At 41.7% G+C, this 22345-nt stretch overlaps 1 protein-coding gene across 1 annotated transcript in view; it reads left to right on the forward strand.

Moving 5' to 3' along the window:
* The window catches only part of Dgki (diacylglycerol kinase iota), a 421628-nt gene that overhangs the window by 391225 nt on the left and 8058 nt on the right, over positions 1-22345 (forward strand). Inside the window, exons 30-31 of the mRNA XM_051174678.1 lie at positions 12969-13006; positions 16509-16629. Of these exons, the coding sequence (XP_051030635.1) occupies positions 12969-13006; positions 16509-16629 (159 nt within the window). The remainder of the gene's footprint in view (positions 1-12968; positions 13007-16508; positions 16630-22345) is intronic.

Below are 22345 nucleotides of genomic sequence, written 5' to 3' on the forward strand. Positions count from 1 at the left end.
ATATATTAAATAGAGATCTCAGCCATGGGTCCCAGGTTTAGAACCTAACAAGAATCAGTTGTAACATATTAGAATGCACAACACTACTTCAGACAGTCCTAATAGGCCATTCATAGATATGTAACTTTAACCAGCATGCTCTAGTACTTTGGAAGCATTTGCTTAGTTTGGATAGAGAGTTCCATGTAGCCCAGGCTATCCTGTGACTTGCTATGTAGCTGTGGAAGACCTTTACTCCAGCTTCTACCTCCTAAGTGCTGGAATCTTATGTATGTACCACCACAGACAGCCTTGGGAGCATTGTTTGTTTGTTTTTAAATCAGTTTATGTTGTAACTATTTAGGCTTGAACTGTTTTGGTTAGTGATAGATTTATCTGTCCAGGCCTGAAACAAAATCATAATGTCAACTAAATGCTTCTTGAATGACTTTCCACAATGCTCCTGCAAGTGCTGTGGGTACATTTGAGTGTTATATATTTAGGATGGTTTTCCTTGGTATCCTAAAACATCCACTGGCCAGCCAGTATCACTGCATCTAATACTTAGGAAGAGTTCATCATCATGTCCCATTTTACATTGGAAAGGCAAAACTTGGTATGTAGAAGCTACTAAGGCTTTAACTTCTTGAACCAATCATGAAAACATCTATTTAGGACCAGGTGTCATCATCTAATGATACTCCTTGCAGCCAGATAAAGGAGAAAGATCATTGCCTTGCTGGGGAGCCAGGCTCTCTAGTAAGCCTCTCCTAGCCTGGATATATACCCTGGTTTTATTCCAAATTAGCTATGTGACCTTGAATGCTTGATGTTAAGGAGCCATTTTGGAAACTGGGAGGATAATAATTATGCACATATCTATCTGATAGGCTTAGTGAACATTAATTAGACTAGGTAATAAAGGTAAAGCTTCTAAGTCAAAGCCTACCCCCCCCAAAAAAAATGCTTGCAGATATTAAAAGAAGGAAATAAAGTACAGAGAGGCTATTAGTATTCAATAGAATCAGAATATACTCATCTGTAAGTACTGTAAATATAGCCCCTATGTCCTACTCATATGGGCTTCCAACATTAATTAGTAAAAACCTGTTATTTTACAGATTTCCCAGGACTAGATATTTTCTTCAGGTCTGACAGCCCAATTGGCAGAGGATGATTTCTGTCATTGTAAGTAATGGCTAGCTACTTGAGTTTTGAAGGCAGGCCAGGCCAGAATAAGTATCATGGTCTGAGGAGAGACGAGCCCTCCATGGGGCCGACAACCCTTAAGGAAGTGTTCGTCTTCCTTCTTGGTTTCTCCGAGGATCATGCTATGCTGACTGCCTTCAAAGTCCCCTTCAGCTTTGTATATGTTTGCCTGTGAGCTAGAGACAATCAGTGATGTAACACATGAGGGAAAAGCAAACAAGTCACCTACACTTTCGAAGAAGTGTGTAGACGCCTGTGTGCTGGCCCCCAAGCCACATGTGTGGATTTCTGCATTCACATGCCAGGGTGATGCCTGTGCTGATGACCGCAAGCCACGTTGCCACTGCAACACTTTACCACCTGAGCGGCAAACCAGCATTGGCAATGTGTAAATGCTCTAGGGGACTTCCACACCGGATGCTTCCCCCTGCCAGATAACAATATGCATTCCTTCCCGAGACAGAGTAGAACCTGTTCATTTTTAAAAGGATAATTTGTAATCCAGAGGAGTCTAATCACTTCTCCTCTGGTGACAGGCATTTCTGCTACCTCTCACCCTAGCAAGAGAAGAAAACTGTTCGGGCCATTCGGCCAAAAATTAGGAGAGTTGTTGTATCAGCATGCACAAAGACTCTAAACCCCAGTGACCCTGTCAACTGTGCCCTTCTCCTGGGTGTCCCTCCAATCAGCACACCTTCCTCATCTCACACATCTCTGCCTTCCATCCTCAGAAAGGATGTGCTCCCACAATGCTACCCTTCCTCGGCATTCCGATTAGCTCGGCACCCCTCGGACTTAGACATTTCAATATAGCTTGCGTGTTTTTAGCTTTTAGGAAGAGGTGACAGTCAGATTATATTATGAAAATGGTGTTCCTGGGATCTCTGTGTGGTGGTGATGGGGTGGGGGAAAGGACTCCGGGCCCCGCCCTGTCTCTCAGTTTTGGTTGTGTTCTGTCTTCATCCCTTGGACGCTGGTTTCTCAGCTCCCTTTCCTCCCTCCCCTGGCCCTGTGTGGAGGACCTCCACTCTTTCTCCGAGCATCTTTTCTTCTAGAGAACACTTTCCCCTTCTACAGGGGCTGCTTCTTCCCGCCAGGGCTACTTCCCTTGGCTGTGTGGGGACCCAGGGGTTAACTTTCTCCCTCGCCTTCTCTTTCTGAAGAATGTTTGAACTCCTGGGAAGAATGAAGGTCCAGTCTTTTTTGCACTTTATGACAACTGGGCCATAAAATCCAGCCCTTTGTGAGTGTCACTGACAGCTTCCTGCTATACTGAAAGCCAGCCGACATTTCTCTCGTGAGCATGCTCAGGACTCGCCATTTGTCTCACTAAACTTGCTTCTTATGCAAATTGCTTAGTCAGCTTACTACAAGGTAATGAGAGTTAACAATTTTTACTTTTCTCAAATTAGATAATCTAAGTCTTTTTGCTCTTCCAGTGACTATCTGTCATGTGCTTATATGAGTATAATAAAATATATATATATTTCTTTGTAGCAATTGCAAGCACAAATTACCTCATCTGTCCTTACACTACTGTTTTGCAAAATTTGCACATTTTTGTTATATGTATTCTGCCAACATCTGTTTCTGATAGTGACTCTTGCTGTATTTATTCCTCCCTGGTTTCATTTGGGTTCTAGCCTGGGATGTTTTCGCACTTTTCATTATTATTAAAAATGCCTCATTTTAGAGAGAGAAGCCAGTTGTGTTAGAGACTGATAAGGTGCTTAGTGTACAACCTGATAGCCATTTGACCCATAAACCTATAATCTTCCAGAACTCTGGAATACACTCTTACTTGAAGCCTGGCCTCAACCCCGTTTCCTTTCCCCTGCAGTGCTGATGTTTGGTCAGAGCCAAAACCCGTCTACCCTTTTCAGGCTCCATCAGCACTTAGTTCTGAACGCATGGCATGTATACTTTTCTCAACCTGAATTCCTTTTAGAAGTCCTGAAGGGCACTGTTAAAATAGATCAAATGAACTCACAAAGACCAATCACAGAAGGCGTGAGAGGAGGGATGAAGTCCCAGGCCTATGACTTATCAGCTCTGTAAAAGTCAAGAGCTGTGGGTCAGCACAGCCTCCCTGCCATGTGGCACCTTCCAGTCATTAGTGAGGCTGAGCTTTATTTTATTATAATACCCTCACTCGAATGATTACAGCTTTCTCATCCAAATGATTGCAAAGCAAAAATAAACAAAGTGACTTAAATTCTCTCAACCTTATGGGAGGATGTAGGGACTTCAGACAATACTGGTTTTTCTTTTGCATATCTTATCCAGATTGGTTTGCTATGTGCTCAGCATCTTAATTTGCATTACTTCATTCAAATGTTAAGACAGAGAAGGGTGTTATTGTCTACTGTAATTACTTGGGGTTCATGACTTTCTCGTAAGGTATTATGATCAGGTTAAGCCCTTTAAAAATACAAAAACCCCTTCCTGTTTATACAAGCTCAAAATTAACTAAGCATCAGAGTTCATTGGACTCTGTGATATTGATGCCATGAATAGACATTCTCTTATACTTGAGAGGTAGTTGGGCATTACATCAGATGGTGGTACAGTAGAAAAAAAAAAAAAAAGTAGTGACCATTATACCCAAATATGATGCCATTAATTTATCACTGGAGAAAGCATTCACCTCCAAAGCTAGTTGAGTTATAAAGGTTGGCCAGAGGGAATTTTCAAGGACCCTGCTGACCCCTCTTGTGATTGCTGTGAGGTATTTTACACAGCTGACAGAAGCTAACATACTAGAGTATGAAGTGGCCCTTTAAACTATGGAGATTTTCATGAATTCAGTGCTCAAAACAAATTATTTAACCTGTGAATTTGGAGTAAACCCAGATCCAAGGCTAACTACCCATGTTCTAACAAAGTCATATTCATTATGACTTCGTTTAGAGTTCTGGTTTGACTCCTAATATAGGTATTTCTGGTCTTGAAATCTTTGGATACACCAAATAAGCAAAATTAAATTTTCAAAGGGATGTAGAAGATCTCTAGGACTTAGAAATTGACTTGCAGATAAAAACAGATGCCAATGGAGAAGGTTCCCTCCCTCCCTCCCTTCCTTTCTCCCTCTCTTTCTTTCTTTTCCTTTTTCCTTTGTAGCACTGGGGATCAAACCCAGGGCCTTGCACATGTTAAACATGGACACTAACACTGAATTAAATTATTTTTCTCCCTGTAACATCTTCTGTAGTCCCTAGTTAAAAGCCAAGAGAAGCGATAATCAGGTGGACTATGGCTATGGGGTCAACCACATATACACTCAATGCTTATTAATTTCCCATACCATGAAGTTTTCAGAGAAAGACACTGCATCGTTAAAGTTAGGGGATAGAAAAGCACATTCTGCATACCTTTGGCTTAACTGCAGTGCTGGAATTAAACTCACAAAACAGCTAACACTTTTACAACACCAATATTCAAATGAGATGCTGCTAGGAAACATCTGGTCCCTGCACTGTTTACAATCAAAGGAGTGAAGGGACTTCCAAAGAAGGCACATTCTGGTCCCCTGGCAGCAAGGTAGAGTGTTTCTGCTGGAGGGAACACTAGATGCTTGCATTTCTATTTTTGTCCAAACAGAAAACTTCTTCCATGACCATAGGGGCTTCAAAAGGATTGCTACAGCAGATGGAAAGAACCCATATACACTGTGCATGCAATTACTAGGAGCTAATTGAATTTGAGGATTAGTTCTATCATTAGAGGGAAACAAAGCCTATCTCTGTCTCCCATAAATGGTTATACACTCTGAAGTAGATATAGCACAGGACATGCTTTGGATATAAGACCACTAAAATATTGGATGTTGCTAATGTTTAGTCCTGATAATGAGGGTGATGATGAGTGCTCTATATCTTTCAGACAGCATTTCTTCAACTGTATAGCACAAGGACTGTACCAGTGGTTCTCAATCTGTGGGTCATGACCCTTTGGGGGTTGAATGACCCTTTCACAGGAGTCGCCTAAGATCATGAGAAAATGTAGATATTTACATTACAATTCATAACAGTAGCAAAGTTACAGTTATGGAATAGCAAAAAAATATAATAATTTTATGGTTAGGGGTCACCATAACACGAAGAATTGTACTAAAGGGTGTCAGCACTAGGAAGGTTGAGAACCACTGAACTATACTATAATGAATGGAGATTTTTTTGTTGGAGGAAGAAGGGGGAATCAGAAAAGTCCTATCTCACACATTAGGACCAGAACATATCTAGAACTAAATTTTTAATTCAGGCAACAAGTACACTAATTTATCCTGCCTTAAAATTACAAAACATAAGATTAAGAAAAGTTAATGTATAGTTTAAGGGCCCAATTCCTTTGGTGTCAATGAAAACTGAATAATTGATAGACTCAAAACAAATGCCATGTTCACACTTGACTCAATCAGATCACAAATATATGTCACTTTGTCCCCTTAGTCAATCACTATGACATCCTGTTTGGCCAATGGGAAGTTTGTACCCTCAGCTTCTCCAAAGTCTCTTCTCTAGAGAGATATCTTCACATAGCCTTTCCTGTATTTACTCAATCAGAAATACCCTGTCTAATTTTTCTGTTTGTAAGCAACCAGTCATTATACACAAGCAATGAAGTGTGGAAGCTTAGCTTGCAAGGAAGGAATTTAGGATAATAATCAAACATGGCAAAGGTAATCTAACACACCCTTAAGAGTATGGACAGCCACTGTGAATTGTATTAATCGGGCATAAATGGGAAGCAGCTCAGGAAAATGATTGAAATTAATATTTTACATAGACACACTGAACAAGTCCAAGGCTTGTGTGTTATTATAAGAGAAGCCATGAATCTGTTTCAATAGATCTGTTTTTCTTTTTACTTTAGCTCTTATTATAAAAGTCACTTGTCCCATAGCCTGTTCAATTATCAGATATTCCCTTAGGCCAAGATTAAAATGCAGAGAGGTCTTTAGAAATATCTGATTTCTCCCTTTCCTCACTCCATCTTGAACTTGTTCAGTGTGTCTTTGTAAAAATAATATTAATTATGATCATTTTCCTGAGCTGCTTCCCATTTATGCCTAATTAGCATAATTCACAGTGACTGTCCATACCATTAAGCATGTGTTATATTACCTTTGCCATGTTTGATTACTATCCTAATTTCCATCTTTGCAAGCTAAGCTTCCACAGTTCATTGCTTGTGTATCATGACTGGTTGCTCCCAAACAGAAAAATTAGACAGAGTGTTTCTAATTCAGTAAATACAGGAGAAATCTCTTTTAGAGACGCAGACTCCCGGTGCTGACTGAATCCAGGGAATGTCTGAAAACTTCAGTCCACACCAGAGTGAACAAACTCTGGACCTAGTATTTGCCTTGGTGTCTGCTCCTCATTCAGTGTCTCCATTTACACAGAAAGAAGTTGAGCTTAAACTACATATTGACTTTCCTGTTTAATAGGTCCTTTGTTTTAGTTTGGGGGCATCATGGTCCAAGTAGAACACAAACCAACCAGAACATTACAGTGAAAAGCACTTGACCTCAGGAAAGATAGGGGCAGGAAGTAATTGAAGTGACACTCATCTGTACCTTTGATCTTCTGCTGTGAGTGAGACCTGGGAAATGATAGTTCATGTCCTTACACCCTTTGTCTTACATAGGTCAAATAAGAGTTAGATTTCAGACAAAGAGAGGTAGGTACAGAAAGTTTCTACTAACTACAAGTTGTGATCCTTGCTCTAGACAGGGACATATTGATTTAAAACCATGTGCAACTTTCCAAATCCATGGTTATGACTCTCAGTGAATCAACTATCTTATCTTTGAGATTTTCACACATCATCCTTTGTTCATAGCTTGTCCTTTTAATTTTTTTCTACAATACTTTTAAACGTTTGAATAGTTGCTACCGTGAGGAGATGATAATGAGCTAGGTAATTATATGTTACTTTTAAGATTGAACAATAATTAGGGATTACATATTAGTCTTTTAAAAACATTCTTGTGTGGAAGGTGTGATTTAGTTTCAAATATTATATGCAGTTCTTTCATGTGATTCGTTAAAAATTACACCGGGGCTGGAGAGATGGTGCAGAGGTTGAGAATACTTGCTGTTCTTCCAAAAGAACCATTATTTGGTTCCCAGTACGTGGATATATTGGGTGGTTCATATCCACCGGTAACTCTGGGGGGTTCTGACGCCCTCTTCTGGCCTCTGTTGGCACTGCACTCATGTGCAAATTACAACACACATAATTAAAAGTAAAAATAAAAATAAAAGAATTACAAGCATATTATATGTGTGCCTTTGCCACATTCTTTATGCCTTTTATTCCTATTTTTGTTGGCAAATCAAGAATTACACTTAAACTTTTCCTTCAGAAGTAACTATATACCAAATCCTTGGATTATAATTTTCCTTTATCTAAAATGTAGAGACCATAAGTAAGCATTTGCATTCTGTAAAGTAGATTCTCTCATCTTGAGTTTATTTCTGTTCTAGTTTCTTCCTGTTGCTGTGGTAAAAACACTTTGACGAAAAGAGGCAAAGGGCAGGAAAGACAGGCTTTCTTTTGTTTAAATTCCATCACTGAAGGACGGTCACCCCTGTAAGAATGCTTTACACATCTAGGAACACCATGTCCACTTCAGTGACATGCAGAGAGACACGAATTCACCTATGCTGCCTTCTTGCTGCTTGCCTTCATATGCTCAGCTACCTTTCTTGACTTTTTATAGTTTAGGGCTCTGCTAATGAAATGGTGTCAACACTGTAGGCCAGGTCAGTCAACACTCAGGCCAATACCTCACAAACATATGCACAGGCCAAATTTACTAAGATAATTTCTCAGTTGAGACTTTTCCCAGGTGATTCTAGTTTATAGCAAGTTGACATTTAAGACTAACAACCACAGTTTACAAAGCACAATGTCAAAATACTCTGTTTTTAATTTTCAGTTTTCCACAAAAGAACTGAATTTTGGTAAGCCGATTTGTCCAGGACTATAGCTAGCTAAAAGAGTAACACCTGAGTCATCTGAGTCCCAACATATTTACAGTATATACTTTCCTGTATAAAGTCATATCTTATTTGTACTTTTTGAGAGAACGAATTTTGCTTTATATCCTCCTCTTAAACAAGGCCTGGCATGAAGGGGACATTAGGGCTCTGAATTGGTTACTGCTGTCATAACAAAATACTGTAAGTTGCATCAATGAGGAGCTGTTAAGATTACAGTATTCTTCCTTTCATGAGAATTTTGTTTCTCATGATCTAGAGTTTGGGAACTCTAGGATCTAGATGCTGGGAAATTTCATGTCAAGTAAAGGCTACATCTCTACTTTCTGCTTTGTGACATGCTAGAAAAAGACAGAGATGGATGCTCTGTCCTTCACCCATGGCAGAAAAGGAGGAGAGACTCAGCAGCTCATTGACCTCTCTTTTACAAAGGCACCAATTTCTTTCACAGAGGCAGAGGTTCATAACCCATCACTTCCCTGGAGGACTCACCACCTCCTATCACTATAAAGTTTCCAGCTGAAGTTTTGGAGGGATACAAACTTTAAAATTGTAGGCATTATTTTCCCCTTAGTGGAAGTGATACCTTTCTTCCATGTGGGATGTCTGAGTGCATCCAAGCTCTTATGAATTCAGGTTCACAAAGAATGGCTGTTAGAAAGACAAGTTCCCTCCATGCAGTCTTATTGTTCTGTCTTGAGATGACTATGGACAACCATTTTTTGAAGGCATAATATAGTGAGAAAAATAAGCCATTTCATATGATGGACTCAACTTATCACCTCTAAAAATTCTCCCCACTCTTTTCCTATCTTACTATGTAAGTTTACACAATTTATTTTTCCAAGAAAATTAGTCATCTACCCAGTAGCTTTTGTGATATATTAAAAATTGAAGTTCCCTTTGCTTCTGGAAATTTGAAGCATCCATTTTTATTATGAAGGATCTATATGACAACCAAAAAGGAAACCCAGAGTTCAAGAAATAAAGAATAATGTTGTAATCATAACATCTCATTATTTTGTTTCTAAGCCCGATCTTTCACAAGGTTATTTCCTGGAGTTGAATATTAATGGATTCTGGCTCTCTTTATGTAGAACAGATCTTCTTAAACACCAGTGTTCATAAGGAAGGACATTAATCAAGGAAGAGAGCTTTGTTTCTAATAATATTTGCATAATAGCTACCCTTGGGTGTGTTGCTTGGCTTAAAAATAAGTAACCATGCTTTCTGTATCCAACACAATGGAAAATATTTTTGGTTATGATTCTGTCATACAGTCTCTTATGTATTTATGGGGATATCAAACTGAGAGGCTGCTAAGGCCCCACGGAAACAAATAGCATGGCTCATGAACGATACAGGGTAGAAGTTGAAAGGGGTTCTGCATGGAAGACTGGGCATAAAGGACCTAAGAGCAAGTCATGACTCTGATTTCAGAGGGAAGAAGAAGCAGGCCAGCCTGCTGGAGGACATTTGGATGCTCCTGTGATTTATTTTAACTCTTCCATTGCTTCTTATCACCTACAAGCTGGTAAGAAGTACCTAAGGAGGACCAGTCCCAGTACCTAACCTTGGCATACAGACACTCACTTCAGTGGCCTGTGAGGCTACAGTACACATGATGTGGGGCCGCCCTCCATGAAGAACTCCTTGCAGCTTCCCTCAAGCACTGTATTTAAAGTTCCATGCTTTTATTCAGATTTTTTTTCCCTCCATCTTCTAAGGGCTTTCCAAATCTTCTTTGCCAATTAATTTTACTTACCAGGCATAGTCAGTTTAAATTTCCCATCCTCCTCAAAATATTGTCAATAATGCTGCTAGCCACGGGTCTTACCTACCCTCTCCTGTTGACTGATCGGTTCACACCTTTCCCCAGGCTTTGCCCTGGGGAACCTCCTCTGTTGTCTTGATTTCTTGTGTACATGTACCAAGTTTGGCTTTACATGAATGTTTAAAAATAATGACCTCACCTTCTCACAGCTTTCTGCCTTTCATGATCACTTACCTTCTGAGGAAAGTTCTGTAAGATCTTGAAAACATACGCCATGCTGCTGTTTCATCCTCTGGGTGTGGGTTACGAGGCTGTACAAAAGAGTCATTCTTGTAATTTTGTTTGCCTTATTTCTTTTACAATCAAGACAAGACCACTGCAGCAAAGGGAGCGTTCTTTAGTATGAAAATCCAAGCTTATTTGTTCCTCCAAGCTGAAATTGTGAATAGTTTCTCTCAATCTCCCCTTACTTGTGATCTGCCATAGGGTTTCTGTCATGAAGGAATATACCACCTCTCAGCTCCTTGATCTGTCCTTCCCATCTGAAATATGTTGTGTTTGTGTTAGCAGAGCTTTACATGTGCACTTCAAAGGCCAAGTTTATCCTTAACAGAAATTTCCTTCTCTCTCCCGCTCTCTCTCCCCCTCTCTCTCTGTCTCTGTCTGTCTCTCTCTCTCTTCCTCTCTCTGTCTGTCTGTCTTGCCCTCCCTCTCTCTCTCTCTCCCTCTCCTCTGTCTTTCTCTCTCTCTCTCTCTCTCTCTCTCTCTCTCTCTCTCTCTCTCTCTCTGTGTGTGTTCACATGAAGTCACAGACGTGCTGAAAGCTACACCTTCTATCTATTTATAAAGCCTTTTTTTTTTAAACTTAACCCTCACTACAGAGGTGAACATCACAACTGTTGGGCTTCTTTGCCAAGGACAAAAAGAAATGCCTTAAAATGTTCATGTTCGGCAAATCATACAGAACGATTCTCTAATCCATGACTTTCCATAGTACAAACTTAGCAACAGTGTTTTCTGCTGCCTTTTGTGGGTGCCGTGGTACCTGATAGAGCTCTGTCCACAGTGCGTTCAATGAAGTAGAGACCTAGATGTAGGAGCATGCATTATGGTTCTGGCAGGCTATGATAGGCTCTGTGCCCCAAATGCCACTTCACCCAGTGTCAGGGTCCTAATTTGATAAAACAAAGAGGGAGACCCAATAACTTCATAGGTTCTTTAGACCTATCAATTCCATTTCCGTTGTTTCAGTATCTACTTATTGATTCTGTTTTTACAACATAGTTTTCTTTCTTTTTTTTTTTTTTTTTTATGTCATGCATGTGACAATGCATTCTGATTCCTCTCACCTGCCAGTCCCCTCTCCTCCCTATTAGTCCGTTTCCACGGTCATGTCCTTTTATATTGCTTTGTGGCCCACTGAGTTTTCCCATTGCTTTCTTTGTATTCAGCTCAAGGACTAACTGATGAGCCTCTGTGTTGTACGAAGGGATCTGAACAGAATGGTTCAAAGCTAAGTGTGTGTTGCTTATATAGCTCGTTAGAGAAGGGAATCTTGCCCTTGCCCTTTCCCTTTCCAGTCCTACACATCATCCCCCGCCCCTTCCTTCCATGTTGAAGCAGCCATCCTCTTGTCTGTATGTTTTCAAAGCTTGTGCTTTGTCTAAGATAGAGCACTCAGTCTTGTAGCACTGAATGCCTTTGTTCACCTAGGAATCTTAAATGTGCAATAGAGAGCCAAGCGATGCGCTCTTTCTCTCTCTCCCCCCCTTCTCATGGTGTGCATACGTGTGTGTGTGTATGTGTGTGTGTGTGTGTCTGCACATCTGTAGGTCAACCTCAGGTTTGGATCTTCAGGAACCCATCCACATAGGAACCCATTGTGGCAGGATATTTCACTGGAACCTGGGCCTTGCTGGGTTGTTTTGCTGGGTTGGTTGGACTTACCCAGTAATTTGCTTATCTCCCCTCTCTTGTACACACACGTTTATGTCACCATATCTAGCTTTTTTTTTATGTGGGTCTTGGGGATCAAACTCAGGTTCTCATGCTCGTACAGCAAGCGCTTAACCAGCACTGCACTCCTGGTTTCTTGATACTACTAGACTTTAATTTAATCCAACTGATACATTAATTAAATAAGATAAACTTAAATTATTTTTTCATCTAGAGCTATGTGACTTGGAAGGCTGAGCCCATTGTTTGAATAGTTTCCAAATTGATACATCTCATTTTCTAATGGCACCCATTCTACAACAATGAAAGTAGCTCACTTCAGGAACCATGATTGTCTTTAGATGAGCATGTACTTTTTCTTTTTTATTAACATGATTTTCTTATTTGTTTTCTATATCCTACATGTATAAACCATTAGAAATTTTAATTTTTTTTCTGAAGTATCTCACAAATAAGGTAATGAAGATCTTTAGGCTTACTTCCGTCTTGACCAAACATGATTATTCTCCCCAGAACACAAATAAAATGCTGATTTCCTCTTTTGTGTCTCTAACTCTCTTACTGTCCATGACAGTGAGTATTCACCACCTCTGTATTCCCAATCGAAATGACTGGAGAGGTACTGAGTATCCAGAGAGCAAAATAGAAAGACAGAGGGAGGAGCCACAGCCATTAACCCTTCCAGCTAGCCCACAAGGTCTAGACTTCCTCTTTTACAGTTGTGAAAACTGAGGTTCCTGGGATTAAATGGTTTGTCCAGTGTCCCACACCTCTTAAGGTCATAGCTAATGTGACTCCAAATCTCACATTATCTTTGCAGTGCCAGGATGGGAAGGGGGGTTCAAGAAACTGCTAGAATCGTGTATATGATTGGTGCTATGGAAGGAAAAGGCTTGAAGAAGGGAATTTCATCTGTTTAATGAAGAATCCCTGGTTCCTGTCCCCAATAAAGATTACTTTTCCTAAATATGGAGCCGTTCATTTGTAAATTCCCATTGGGAGGGTCTTCTACTAATGGGACATCTCTCTTTTGTCTTTCACAGCAATTTTGCAGGCAGTAATAACTGGTGATCTTATGAAGGTAAGCTATCCTCCTACCAAAGTGTTGGCAATTGCCTCTCCAGATTTTCATGATCCAGTCTATGAACCACTTCCCCTGTCTGCACTGGCTTAGTAGAGGAAGGAAAGATGCCCTTTTGAGAAATGAACAGAGAGAATGAGGAGAGCTCGCAACCATACTCTACATCATCTCCTAACAGCAAAGGAGAGAGGCAGAATTCCCTGGACTTGCGCTGGTTAGTTAAAGAAAAAAAAAAAAAAGGAATGTGTTCCTAGGATGCAATGTTCATAGTGCCTAGAATCCCTTTTCTTTACAACTAACATTTGAAGAATTTGAAGGCTTGTTTTTTAGATGTGTTTGTGAATGAATACTAAGAATGGCCTAGTTAATACCCAGAAATGCATGTACCTGCTTGCATCTGTTGATATTGTGGTCTACGTTGGAAGTCACAGGCAACTTCAAAAAGGCATGCTAGTCCATTTTGGGCATTGCAACTTGTGCTTGTATTTTCTGATGGATTTCATTCAGAAGAAAAGAAATGGTTACCGCCTCCTTTAAAACAAATGCCAGTTTTGAAACTAGAGTGCCTGATTTCAGATCTTGCTTCTGTCACTCTATATGTGGTTTTATTCCTTTAGCGCATTTTCTCAGGGCCTTGATTTCTTTATCTGTGCAACAGTGTAACTGCTATTTCTTTCTTGGTTTGTCATAGGTCTGGATGCAATCATATGCTAAGGCTTCCAGTACTGTTCATGTTGCATAGAAAAGTGCCCTAAAATGTTAACTGGCTTAGTCTTGCTGGATAGTATTAATCTGCTTTTCTTCTGACGATGTAGTAATTAAAATGTTGGCTTTATGTATTCTCTAACAGTTCTAACTATTCTTGGGTTTCTTATGTTGGGGGCTCATGACTACCTATGAGTCCCTGTGTGATTCCAGTGGTGCGGGTGAGTCGTGTGATAGTGCTGGCTGCCTCTGAGGGGTGTCTTAGAGTTTTTATTGCTGCGAAGAGACACCATGACCACAGTAACAGCACTTAGTTGGGGTGGGGCTTACAGTTCAGGGGTTCAGTCCATTAGCATCATGGTGCGGAGCATGGCGGCGTGCAGGCAGGCAGGCATGGTGCTGGAGCTGAAAGTGTTGTGTCTTGTAGGCAACAGGAAATTGACTGACACACTGAGGGAAGCTTGAGCAAAAGAGACCTCAGAGCCCGCCCCCACCATGACACACTTCCTCCAACAAGACCACTCCCTTCGAGGGCTATGTGCTTTCAAACCACAGCAGTGGGGGATATACGTTTCCCATTAGCCCATGTCCAGTACAGGCTGAGAAAACAAAGGCTGTAAAGGGAAACAGAGAGCTACTTATTTTTCCACTTCTCTTTTCCCTGTCCAGTATCTTCCCCTTCCTGTTTGCTCTCCTTTTGCCTTGCCTTGCCTTTTCTTTTCTTGTCTTGCCTTTTTATGCATCCTCATTGATTAAACCAAAGAATGCCTGTTCAACATTTTCACCTCATCACTTGCAGAAAGCCAAACGAGAGACAGAGGGTTGCCTACACGTGGGTCAGTTGCAGACTCACTCATATGATTCTGACTGCACTGCCTGTACTGTTTCCACTGTAGTGTCCAAGGGAGTTGTTACCCTGAAGAGAAGCTTCATGTTCAAACAGGATTCCTGGGGGTTCACGTCATTTCCCTTCAGTGGACTAGCCAACACCAGTATACAATCCTGCAAGGACTTACTTACCTTGGATTCTGTGGGAAGCAAGAACAACCCCTACCCTTGAACACTTCTAGTCTAGTTTCCGATCTGAAGCTCTTTCCTTATGCTTTTGTTATAGGCAAATAACTCTTTCTGTCCTGGATGTATTGTTATATATCTAAAGATATTTTTACAGAGAATTGCTTAAAATACAAGAAATCACTATATCTACCTGGTTATTCTGGCACACTGCACGTTATAATTAGCCTCTAAACACCTGAGGAGTGACTCAATAATACCTTATTTACTATGAGATGGGATGCAGAGAGAATGATGGACTTTGTTTTCCAATGTTTCCCTTTGTGTATATGTTTCCTCTGATCTTCTCAATTTTCTTTTGCTTCCATCTTGCATGTAGAATGTACAATATATATATATATATATATATAAAATATTAAACATGTTCTATGTGAGAGAGACAGAAAGATATACAGACACACACAGACAGAGAGAGGGACAAAGGGGGTTGGGAGAGCAGACTCTAGGAGTGCCCATACACTGGGGATATGTAAAGATTAGACTGTTAATGGGCTGACTTTTAGTCATAGTGTACAACCTTCCCAAAAGGCAAGTACACAACAACGGTCTGGATCCGTCTGTACCGGCATCTTCATTGGATCTGCCCACAAAGGAACAGTACCATCACAAAATGTAGCAGGACACAGCAGATTCTCCTTTGCTGTTCACGCCGCTTCTTCCTGTTCTCCTGCCCTAAAGTTCGGAGATACAGCTTTCCATAGCTCCCATCTTTCCAGAACCTCAGTGCAGTGCAGAACCTTGGTCAAATTTCTAGATACTTTTCCAGGGCTCCTCTCCAAAACTCTGCTTCGTGTCCTTTTGCCAGCCTCATAGTGCCTCTCTCTGCAACCAACACTTGTTCTTCCTCTGGAATTGGGAGGCCATTGAGGCCGCCGGCTGAGTCATATTACCGTTGCTTATGCGTTAGTATTTTTTGAGACTTGCTTTCTTGGTAGATTCAACTTTGTCTTCAAATAATCTGTGAGATGCTTCACCAAGGGCTCCTCTTGCCCGCAGTTTGGAAAGCAGTGACGCCTTCACACTCTAAATCGTATTCAATACTTCATGAGCTGGGTCTGCATCTTCATTTGCCCACCTTACTCTCTGGTGGCCGCATCCTTGGCTTTTACCACCAGCTGTTGTCATATGGGAGCAATGGCATCTGCACCATCATTTTGGTTCTCTCTACGGCATGATCATCTCTAGCCATGTTGGGTGTGCACTGCCTGATTCACAGGAGATACCAGGATGAGAAACGCACCCTCCCTCAGAGTATGTGTGCACGCACATGTACGTGTGTCTGAGCGCTGTGTGCAGGAAAATGAGACATTTGGTAATTGTGTTCATGACAAAGAACAACTAAAGATAAAGAGAAGGAACCTCGAGCGTCAGAGCCAGGTTCTTCCTGCTGCAACAAACGCTGGATGAACCTCAGGAAATTTGAGATTTCTTCTCAGAGTCTGGGGGCTCAGAACAGGGGGGAAAGGAAGCCAAGTCAACACATTCCTGTTTCCTTGAGCTATCTGATACCCACAGACCCTTTCCGGAGCTACATGAGACATGGACCATCTATGCAGAGTGATGAAGGGATGGTACTTCATCACTCTGACTTTCTTCTGTGTCCTCTGAGGCTGAACACATGTGTGGTTTACTAAATGACTTTTCTGTGTGACCTTGGTGTGCTCTTATCCCCATTCTGGGCACTGCTGACATTTGCTCCCTTGTGTTTCTTTCTTTCTTTCAGCTCATAGAAAGCTATAAGAATGGAGGCAGCTTGTTAATTCAGGGACCAGACCACTGTTCACTCCTTCACTACGCAGCTAAAACTGGCAATGGGGAGATTGTGAAGTACATCCTTGACCATGGTGAGTAGGCAACCTACCAGGGATTACATATCCATGAAATTCTAGATAGCGGTGTCTATGTTGACACTCAACCAGATTTTGACAATGGGATACTCACATTGACAATTGTTTCTCTGACACTGATGCAGGTGGGCCATCTTAACCCAGCAATTAAAATAAACAATTTTTATATGCAGACTTAAGAAAGGAAGGCTTTGGACAAGTAATTAATTTAAAAATTAAAAAGCTTTAAAATTAGTTCATTGTTGGGTGCTGTGGTGAATGCCTTCAATCTCAGCACTAACCACTGAGACATCTCTCTAGCCCCTAACTTTATTTAATTAATTAAAACTTTAATTAACAAAATACAGCACGACACGGTTGTACTTATCTTTCAGAGCTCTTTATAAATTAACTGTTTTGTCTCAGCTGGGTAAATCTATATTTATGGTTGATTTCTTCTGCAGATTCCTGAGTTTGCTCTTCACCATTTTTTCTAGTTTCTTAGTTTTTGTTGTTTGCCTCTCATTTGTCTTTACTCACACTTTATTCTCTGGAATAATTCATGGTGCTGCCATGTCCCATGCGGCTGCCCATCCTCACCTCCTGGAGTGCGTCCCAACTGGTCCTAACTGGAGGCTGGCTGACCTCCCCTCCCAGACTGTGTGCTACCTGGGCTTCCAGTTTGGTCTTAGATCATTCCCAAGATGGAGAGCTGGTGGTTTAACACCCGTGAGCCCAGTGGGAATATAACTACACATAAGGCACACAGGCCACGCGACTTCTCATGTTTACAATATGACTAGAGGTAGGGAAGAGCCTGGGGTGGGGTGGAAGGGAAATGCGCCTCTCTTGGCGGTGTTTCAGGGTGAGTAAGTGAAAGTCTGTCTGTGAGACCCAGGTCCACAGAAAGCCTAAGCAGCTTCCCCGTAGCATCGATGCTGCCTACTGCTTGCACAACCACCAAGCTGTCTCTCCAGCCCCCAAGCTTACTTCCTCCACACAGGCATTTAGGCTTCAGATAGCCAGTAGGTTAATGAATTATAAAACTGAGGACATTTGCATTTTCCCACTCGTTCCTTCCCTCCTTCCTTAATTCTTTGGATAAATCCATGGGGAGTGCCTAACAGGAATTGCCTGCTGTAGGATGAACACTTGAATATGCACTCAAAGAATGCATTCAATATTTTCAAGCAATAACAAGCTAAACACACACACACACACACACACACACACACACACACACACACACACAAAATTAGTGCTCAAATAAATTCACTGCAGTTGAATGTGGATGTTTTAGGTCCAACTAGAAAGCCACACACAGAAAATACAATTACCATTTTTTCAAGCTCATATGATATGCCAGATGCCTGTACAGAACATACCACACAATTTAATCATTTGAGACTCTCCTTCCTTTGTGTTTCTCACTATGAAGAGTTTGCTTTGACTCTTGGCCAGACCTGTGGTTTAAAGGATGGAAGGAAAGGCTGGGAAGGTTGAATGGTGAGCGTTGGAAAGTGGCTTTCCGAGCAGACTGGGTATTTCTACCCCCACCTGTCCTAGAAAGAGGCACTGTGGCGCTGAGTCTGTTGTAGACATCATTTGTTCTTCTCTTCTGATCATCCACTGACTACACTTCCAGGAGAGACTTGTAAATGAAAGAGTGGCATGATGTCTTCCACACACATATGCCACAGGTTTATGCTGTTTTCCCTGGTCATTTCTCCAAAAGGCCGATGAAGAGAGAAAGGAAATTTTGGAATATTGCACATCTACATGAATTAAAGCCACATTGGTCTATGGGACATTTCCCTTTTAAGAAAAGTCCTCAGGATTTGCACAAAGTTCAGAAGGTGGCCATCCTATGTGATACAGAATCTTTCTACACTGACCTGGCTGGCCTGGACTTCTCTGGGAAGGCTTACCTCCCAGATATTCCTTCTGTCTTCCAAGCACTGGGATGAGATGTGTTCTCTGATGCTCTCGGCTAAGCTGTGCACTTTTAAATCACAAACTGCTTTGTAGAACCATTCACCTCTCTGAAATGATGGGAAGCCCTCTAGTGCAGTGTTCTTCAGGTCAGGGAGAGATAAATAAATGGAAAGCATTACCCTGGGTATACTTAGTCCTTGGTACTTTATGAGTTCTTTGTAGACTAACATCGTCTCTTCTGACTTGGTAGTACTGGAGAATAACAGGAATGTTTATGTATGCTGAAAAATCTCTTGACATTCCTGTATATGTGTATATATATGCACATAACAGCTTGAATCACATCTCTCCAATAGCTTCAGATAATAGAAATCCCACAAGTTTTTCAAAGACCTTGTTATGGGGATGCCTCGAGGGATGACCACTCAGACATAATTTAGAGTCAACTGAAAGTCTTTATTCCAGCTGGGACTACACCTGGGCATTTGGGACCTAAGTGTTACCCCAAGCATTTGGACCAATGGGACTTTTAAATGCAAAAGCCACATCTCAGCATCTCACTCAGCAGCTACAGCAAGAGGTTTGCACAAGCAGGAGGTTTAATAGAAGCTAAGTTAGTTGGGGCATCTTGATCTCAGGTCCTAGAATAGAGCTGGGTAATTTTCCACAGGATTCTCCATAAAGGAGATCAAATTCTAGTTAAATCTAAAATGGCCTCAGCAAGAATATATGTTGGAGGAATCTTGCCCTGTCTTCTGACCGTACTCAGCCTTGACTGACAATGGTAATTAGGAACTGCTGGGCTCTTTTCAAGGTACCTAAGTTATATTCTGCGTGGTCCCTTGAGTTGACTCTCAGCTCACAGCATCCTTCTTGCTCTGACCTTCACTCTGCTTTGTCCCTTCGTCGGAGGCTTAGGGAGAGGAGGGTGACCCACTATCAGGAGGACCCCTTCTGATCCAGAGTCCCAAGAGATGAGTTATCTCAAGCATCAGCCATACCATTTCCTTCAAAGTGCTCTTTTTAGATGGCCATGGGGTATGCTGTGAGTGGGATGTATAGGGTGTTCTGAGAAAGCCATAGGAGGCGTCTTCCTTTGGACTTCTCTCAGACGTGCAAAACACTGCTTTCTTTTATTGAGAAGAAGAAAAAAAAAAAAAAGCTGGAATCTGGGCACTTCAAGGCCTGAAAAGCAAATGGGAGGAGGAAGAGAGGAAACAATTCCAGAGACAGGGTCGAGCTGTGGACACAAGGGTTCCAGCAGGGACTTTCTCCATGGTTCTTGCTTTTCAGATCTTTTCAACCATCATTTTTACTGGCTGCCTCCCCCGAGGTCACCCCTCCAAGACTTTTGTGTGGTTTTCTTCCTTTACTACGCACAGCATTTTGCTCTTTTGTTTTTATTGTCCCTGTGCCCACCCCGCTGCCCCCCACTGTTTCCTCAGATAGAAACCCCACTCATGCATTTCCTTTTTACTTCAATGGGTTATTTTGTCTTCTCTCTCTTTCTGACCCCAGTCTTTCTTTTCTTTTTCTTTTTTTTTTTTTAACCCCAACTTTTTTTTATTTTTTCTGCCTCTAGTCCCAGAGAGAAAGGACTACCGTCCCGCTGAGACAGGATGACAGTGCTGTTGGCGTTCCCAGTGCCAGCTCTCTCCACATCTGTGCAGCCTTTGTCCTGTGGCAGGGGAGGATTTGGAATGGTCTGCTGGCAGCGTCAGGGAGACTAATGGGAAATGAGGTCCTGGGAGGGAGTCTGTGGGGCGATGGAAGGAATAGCAGAGGGGATTTGGATGCATTGGTAGGAGGCAAATTAAAGAATGCATGCTACAAAAGGCCCATCGTCTATGATGCATATTCAAGGTAGATGATAATGTCATGTGAACAGGAACTGGGGTGGCCAGTGTCAGAGTACACAGATGCAGTGCAGGGCAGCAGGACCTGAGAAAGTCCCAGTACTTACCACAACATTCACTTTCTCACACTGAAAGATTTGAGACATTTTGCTGCATTCAACATTCCCTAGACTTAGTCTGCATTTGTATAGGGGTGTGTGTGTGTGTGTGTGTGTACACATGGGTACACATATAACAGGTACATACACATGTATATGACATATATATACACATATATGTGACACGTGTATGACATGTCACATACATGTATATGTACCTGTTATGGCTTGAATATGCTGTGTTCTTCACAGGCCCATGCATTTTCACATACATGAATGTGTGCTCTGTAATCGCTGGTGCTGGTTTGAGCAGTTGTGAGCCTTGGGAGGCAGAGGAGGTGAAGCTTGGCGGTGAAAGGCCAGCCTCGTGCCCCCACATGCCTCCGTCACCATGGACCATGCCACTGTCCACACCGTGCCTTCCGGAACATGATGGTCTGTTCTCTGTGGAATGCGAGCTCATGGCAGTGTCCTCTCTCGCCTCGCGTCGCTTCTCTCTTGTATTTTTCCACAGAGACATGAAAAGAAACCAGCACCGTTCCCCGATTTTCAGACATCTCCCTGTGTCCTGCAGCTTTCTGAATCCATGGTTCAACTCTGGGTCTTCCTCTGAAGGAAAAAGAAGAACACCTCACGTTCATGGGATCCAAAAATTGTTTTAAAGCGCCACTCACCACTCAACATTTGGCTTTTTACAAAGTGATATTTGTGCCCCAGACCCGTTGATACCAAAATGTATTGTTCAAGAGGTTAAATGTAAATGCTTACAATTCTGCACAGTGAATTCTCCTATCTCCATTGCACAGGGAGTTAAAACTAAGGCGCTGTGAGCTGGCCAAACTCGTGTGTGTGTATGGTATAGTTTCTGCCTTCTGGATTCAAAGGGCTGTGAACACAGGCATGGGTCAGAAGGTACAACACATGGCAGCTGCATGCCAGTGTCCTCTGTTGAGCTCCAGTGACAGCATGCTTAAGATTCTAGAAGTGAAGATTTCATAGAGAAATTGGCACTCCAGTCCCTCAGTGAAGAGGGACAGGGTAGCAGTTTGAGACAGCAAGCCTTGTAGATGCAAGGATTCTGGATGGAGTACTTTCTGTTGCTGTGATTAAAAACCTGGACCAGGGTGAAGAATTTGGGGGCTCATAATTTTAGATTAGAGCCTATCAGAGAGGTGACACGAAGTGACATGTGGCAGGCGTAGAGGCTGGTTCAGGTAGCTGAGAGCTCGTATCTTCCACTGCAAACACGAAGCAGAGGACAAACCGGAAGTTGCAGAGACTTCTGAATCTTGAAGTCTGCCCTTTGCTGACTGCCTCCAGAAAGCTTGTACCTCCTGAACCTCTCAGAACACCACCACCAACAGGGGACCAGGGGCTCAAGTGCCCAACACTAAGGTGGACATTGTCATTCATACCGCCTCAGATTCCTTCTGTGTACTGAAAGAATTGTGAATTGTCTACTGGAAGTTCAATGTTCTTATTGCAAATTCCAAGGGGGATTCCATAATGGGGATATTCATATATATATATATATATATATATATATATATATATATATATATATATATATCAATCCCAAGTTCAGCTCTCTGCCATTGACACGTTAGAAAAATACAGTTCTGCTTACTTTTTATCATCTTTCTCTTTTTCTTTCATTAGTGAGACTCCTATTAACAAAAAATATTAGGTGCTATTTTTAAAAATCCACTTTAATTTTTCAAAAGAAGTTGGCATGGTTCTATTTGATGGAGGATCGGGGACTTTATGTTAATTACATCTATCATTTTAGAGTCATCCACTAATACTGAAGTGGAGTCCCTTTAGATAGGGACTTAAGAGCACAAG

The sequence above is a fragment of the Phodopus roborovskii genome, unplaced genomic scaffold (genome assembly GCF_943737965.1).
Source record: "Phodopus roborovskii unplaced genomic scaffold, PHOROB, whole genome shotgun sequence".
Lineage (NCBI taxonomy): Eukaryota > Metazoa > Chordata > Mammalia > Rodentia > Cricetidae > Phodopus > Phodopus roborovskii.